The sequence below is a fragment of the Thamnophis elegans genome, chromosome Z (assembly GCF_009769535.1).
Source record: "Thamnophis elegans isolate rThaEle1 chromosome Z, rThaEle1.pri, whole genome shotgun sequence".
Taxonomy (NCBI): Eukaryota; Metazoa; Chordata; class Lepidosauria; order Squamata; family Colubridae; genus Thamnophis; species Thamnophis elegans.
Genome location: NC_045558.1, coordinates 32,201,279 through 32,207,278, shown reverse-complemented (window position 1 = coordinate 32,207,278; position 6,000 = coordinate 32,201,279). Strand labels below are relative to the sequence as shown.

At 35.6% G+C, this 6,000-nt stretch overlaps 1 protein-coding gene across 1 annotated transcript in view; it reads right to left on the bottom strand.

Annotated features, from left to right (window-relative positions):
- Positions 1 to 310: 310 nt before the first annotated feature.
- DYNC1I1 (dynein cytoplasmic 1 intermediate chain 1) overlaps positions 311 to 6,000 on the bottom strand; it is a 184,136-nt gene continuing 178,446 nt past the window's right edge. The window contains 1 exon segment of the mRNA XM_032236979.1: positions 311 to 621. Within this exon segment, the coding sequence (XP_032092870.1) occupies positions 514 to 621 (108 nt within the window). The 3' untranslated portion in view covers positions 311 to 513.

Below are 6,000 nucleotides of genomic sequence, written 5' to 3'. Positions count from 1 at the left end.
GGAAGACAATGAATGTTCTTTATACACATGCTTTACTGCTTTCAAATAAGTATGTTCCATGCGCAGACTGGAATAGATAATAATTCGCAATATTTATATAGTACATCCATTTATTATGTAAGTCACCATGTGAAACACCACATCTAAAAACTTTGGCCCAGTCCTAGGTCACAAAGCACATCACATCTGCATCCAATCATATCTGAATTCATATAGATTTACCAGGACTGGGCCAAATAAAAGGTTATGAACCCAAGTTTACCTAGGGATTGTTTATTGCAATTACTAAAGTAATCAACTAGGCAGCAACATAATTCCCTTGCATTTTTTTTCTTATTTATAACTAGAAGAAATATGAGATGAAATAATACTTCCAGACTACTAAGCTCAGCATGATTAGTAAGAAAGAGCCTGATGAGTAATGCTGGCAGGAACACTGCTATCAACAGTGTACTGAACTAATGCTCAATGAAGGTTTCATCAACAGATAAGAGGGAAGGACTAGGCTTTCTTCTAAGCAGCTATTTCCATGTTGCCTTCTTCACTGTCAGCTCTGTTGGCCCTGATCTCTACCAAAGTGCGTGCAAAGCGAGTCCATTCATCACTGTGAGGCACAGCAAGCTGTAAGGATAAAGACATTGAGAGATAAATGTAGCTTCAGACTGAAGAAATTAAGAAAAGTTTCAAAGCAACAGTTTACAGTACTAATCATCATTAAAGGCAATTATTGTTTGGAACTGAAACCTAGAAGAACATTTTGACAAACTAGTTTCAATATCTAAGACAGGGAAGGACTAACTCTTTTTTACAAAGGCACAATATCATCTACCTAAATGTGAATCTTTGAAATCAACATAATTTTATCCTCTATAAATTCAAAAATATTTACTTTTTAATAAGTGGACTGGAGGTCCTGTAATGGTAAGATGTGATTTCCTAAAATAATCTAGATATTTGCAATTTCTACCTTATAAAATACGTGGAGAAGCCATATTGGTACAACTGCATCTGACAGGCAGTTTTCAAGAAAGTTTTTGACAAATGCATTCCACTTTCTCCAAAAACAGCTGACTTCATTAAGTCTGCCTGGTTTTCAACCAACAAACAAAGATGGATGAAGGAGATAATTCAATAATTTTGAAACCAAGAACTACCACGCATAAATAAATGGTTGGCACAGCTAAAGCAATTAGTTCAAGAGCTTTGTGGGTTTGTGTGTGTCAGGAGTTAAAAGCAGTCTTTTGACTTTAGTTCATTTGGTTTATCTATGTCCACAAAGTATCCTTTAATTGTCAGACCAGATAATTTCCATATCATGCTGAGCAAGTCAAAAACAACAGTCTTGCAAACTAGTTAAATTTATCTGTTGAATTCCTACAACTATTATTGCTATTGTTCAAACTCAAAATGGCACAAAGCCCAACAAAAAAGAAATTAGAAAACCTTGAATAAACTATGTCCCTCTGTTTTTATATATTACACTAAGCCAAAAGCAAACTAAAAAGATAAACTTCAATCACTGGTTCACTAGTTAAAAGCATGCATAAATATCTTATCCTTATGATGCTTGAAAAAGGAAGGTCAATTAAATCCCAACTACTTATTGTTATGCAGTTACAATTTTTGAAAATGCAAACTAAAATTGAAGTTGGTTTCTCTGTGTATATTTTCGTAGACTAAGACTTAGAGCAGGTTTCAGACCAATCCAGGGTAGTCTGGGAGCTTATATCGCTTAAAGCTGCCGAGGCAAGCGACAAAGGATTTAAATCAACCATGATCTTTTGTGATTGAGTGTTTCTCCCTGGGTGCTTGTGAGAGAATGGAACTATTGAAAGTTGTTAGGCACAGTATAAGCCTTACTGTACAGTAATATGAATATATACCTCTAAGCCACAAGATCTCCTCCCTTATCAGCTGAGCCATGGGAACGATTAGATGTTTTGTCAAGGCACCCAGTATGCTGTACCCTAGGAGCCTTACAGGCTGAAAGTAAAAAATTCAATACAAAAATGGTTTTGGCCTGAAAGGCTCCTAGGGTGGAGCTGAAAGGCAAAAGGGAAGCAGTATGCTCCCTCCCATATTTGGGGCATACCAAGTGCCTTGACAAAACATCTAATATATATCTATATCTATATTGATAGATAGATATAGATATATTTTTCAGGACATGAAATTGTTGTTCATGCTGGAAACCTCTGTGCGTATGTGTTATCTGTGTGTCTGTTTGTGTATATGTTCTTTCACAGCCATTAAACCCAGCAATGTTTCTAGTAACTTTCCATAACATAATATTCTAGATTCTAAAGTAAAGGAATATATCAGATTATAATAATTAAATTTTAGTTGTGTTAAGAAGTGTTTAAAAGATTTAGATCAGAGGCCACAAATTTCACAGACTTTTCACAAGCTTAGTTGCATATTACTTTATATACTTTTAGAAATAATAACAAGGATTCATTCCGATTTCATATAATGCAAAGCTAATTATCAATAACTTCCTTTCTAAATCATCTCAAAGTAAATAAAGCAAGAAAGGGGATGGAAACAAATAGGATAAAGAAGAGAAAGATATTTGGGTGTTGAAAATCATAGAGTTGGGGACATTCTATGGAATAAGGACTGGGTAAAGTAAGAACAATATTAGGAAAAGAAAGGCAGAATAGATAAGATAAAATTATTGGGTAAACAGCAAATAATACTTCATAAAGAAATGATAATAAGAAAACTTGGAACAAAAATTCACCAGGGAGGACATGATAGGATAAAAGATTAATAATAACTAATAAAAGGAAGGACTTTTTAAGAAATGGTTAAATGATGGAATTTGCATTGCCCAGATTTGGCGATGGTCACTCCTATGGTTTTAAAATGCATGGAGGATCAGGTGATCTATGTTTGGAAGCTTAACAGCTGTGCACTAGAGCCTAAATGGCAATGGAGAATGTGTGTGCCCAGCATAGGAAAGATATGAGAATTCACACAAACTATAATCCAGGAAGCTGCAATATGCTGAGTAAATTAAAACTAATAATTTTGTTTGATTTTACTGCAATTTTGTATTTATTTCAGCACAAAATAGTAACAGAAAATGGGTCTTGTAGAAATCCATGCACTGTTGCTCCTAGAAATAACCATAAATGCCTGCTCAGGCCAAAATAATCTAAAATAAATTGGAATTGGTTAGTCAAGGCTAAATTATTGTTTTGTTAGTTCTTTTGAAATACTTAAAAAAAATAATGTCCTGACACAGTGCACAAAAATTGGACTGTAAGTCAATCTGCTTTTCTATATTCTTAGAAAAGTGTCTTTATTGTACACAACAGCTTTGTGTTTCAAATCTCTTTGGCATGGATTCAACTATGGGAGTAATTTCCCTTCTCCTCCCGGCAATAGTGACTACACTACAAATATATAGTAAAAATTCTAAAGGCTTTCAAGACCCTGCTAAAGAAAAAGTCATTTTGTGACTTACATAAAAATGCAACACATAATAAGCTGTCTTTCTACTGGGCATGCCTTTTGAGGAGGAGCAAAAATTCTGGTACTCTTTAAATTAAATGTTCCCAGAAAAAGTCATACAACTTCATTTATACCTTGCTAAGAGTATCGCTTCTTGCGTACAATTTCCCACTGAAAAACTGTCAATTGTGCCCCACAGGGGTGAGGGAAAGAAAAGCACTAAATTTAAGTGGATACTCTTTGCATGAGAGAGAGTTTCTGATCAACTTAGGCAAAAGTGATCCTTTCTAAATTGGTCATTTAAACCTGGCACAATGCTTCAGAAAGTAGATACTAGATGCACCATTATATCGTTTTCTCACTTGATTCTTATCACTTGATCCACTCAGTGCTCTTTGGAGAAAAATGTCACAGAAGTGTCAATAATGAATTAATCAATAAAAATTAATACGATAGAATAGAATAGGTTTAGTTGGAAGAGACCTTGGAGAACTTCTAATCCAACCACCTGCATAGGCAGGAAACCTTGTACCATTTCAGACAAATGGTTGTCCAATACCTTCTTAAAACCTTCCAGTGTTGGAGAATTCACAACTTCTGGAGACAAGTTGTTCCACTGGTTAATTGCTCTAACTGTCAGGAAATTTCTTCTTAGTTTTAGGTTGCTTTTCCTTGATTAGTTTCCATCCATTATTTCTTGTTCTACCCTCAGCTGCCTTGGAGAATAGCTCGACTTCCTCTTGTTTGTAGCAACTTCTGAGATATTGGAAAACTGCTAGCATATCATCCCTAGTTCTCCTTTCCACTACACTTGCCATATCCAATGCCAGTAACTGTTCTTTATATTTTAGTCTCCAGTCCCCTAATCATCTTTGTTGCTCTTCTCTGCATACTTTCTAGAGCAAGGGTGTCAAACTGGCAGCCCCTAAGCCAGATCCATCACATGCAGTCCATGCTCACCTCAACTCCGTAAATGGGGAAAATGTCATGGAACATCAACATGACGTGGCAAGTTGACACCTGTGTTCTAGAGTCTCAACATCTTTTTTACATCATGGTGACCAAAACAAAAAATCTTAGAACATTCTGGAACACAGCAAGGCAGTAAGTCAAAAGAACACAGCCTTTGATTATTTCAGGAAATGTCAAGCTCCTGATATTCTTCCACAGAGGCCAAGAAACCCAATATTGGCAATAAGACAGTTAATTCCTTCTTTTAAGTGAGCAAGAAAATCACTTCTGCTTTTTATCACACGTTGCCTCATATCTTCAGGAAGCTAGACTGACATGGCTCACAAAATCTCATTAAGTGATGATAATCAAATTAAAGAGTTTGTTTCTCATCATTTGGGGGCAGAAGAAACAACAAAAGATGACGATCAAAGTAGAGTTGAAAGATTTTTTTAAATCCTAAAATATTTCAATAGTCTGAACAAAATAATGAGAAAACCCTAACTACCTTTTGGTTTGATGCAGCCACCCTACAGGTAGTCCTCAACTTACGACCACAATTGAGCACAGAATTTCTGTTACTAAGTGAAATATTTGTTAAGTGTGTTTTGCCCTATTTTACAACTTTTCTTGTCACAGTTGTTAAATTAGTAACATGGTTGTTAGGTAAAACTGGTTTCTCGACTGCCTTTGCTTGTCAGAAGGTCACAAAAGATGAATCACATGACCTCTGGGCACTGCAACATCATAAATATGAGTCAGTTAACAAGCATCTGAATTTTGATCATGTGACCATGGGGATGCTACAATGGTCATAAGTGTGGAGTCACTTTTTTCAGTGCTGTTGTAACTTTGAATGGTCACCAAATGAATTGTTATATGTTGAGGACTATATATCATTGCCACCTTACCCAGAATGCTCCTCTCCTGTGTTAAATATGCCTCTAACTCAGTGGGTCTCAACCTTCCTAATGCCACAACCCTTTAATACAGTTCCTCATGTTGTGGTGACCCCCCCCCACCATAAAATTATTTTATGTTTTCCATATTTTTTTGAAAATATGTATTTTACGATGGTCTTAGGCAACCTCTGTTATAGGGTCAGTTGACCCCCAAAGGGATCCCGACCCACAGGTTGAGAACCAATTTCTTGCACTGTCCTATCGAGATATGGCTGGATATCTCTTTTGCACAATCTTACAGTTTCTTTTCCTCCAAATGCAAAATTATTTTTATATTTTTCAGCTTTCTAAAACTCAAGGATGGAAGGCACTTTGCCTTAGGAACTAAAATGGAGGCAGTGTGGCACTATTTTCAATGTTCAATCTCCATTTCTTTGGCCAGTTCACAAAACTGAAAATGGGAAAAGAGCCATTTTAGTTTTCTTTTTCAGATGCAAAAAAATGGTTTTGGATGGTATCTGTTCCACATCCATTTCACCATTTTTTCCCTCCATTTTCAATGAAAGAAGCTTTTATTTGGAAAGAGGAATGTTATTTTACAGAAATTCATATCTTAGCATTCTCATTTTGGTATTCTCTGTTCTAAATTATGTGTGGCTCCAAGACAACTAGTTAAAAAGATTTTGAA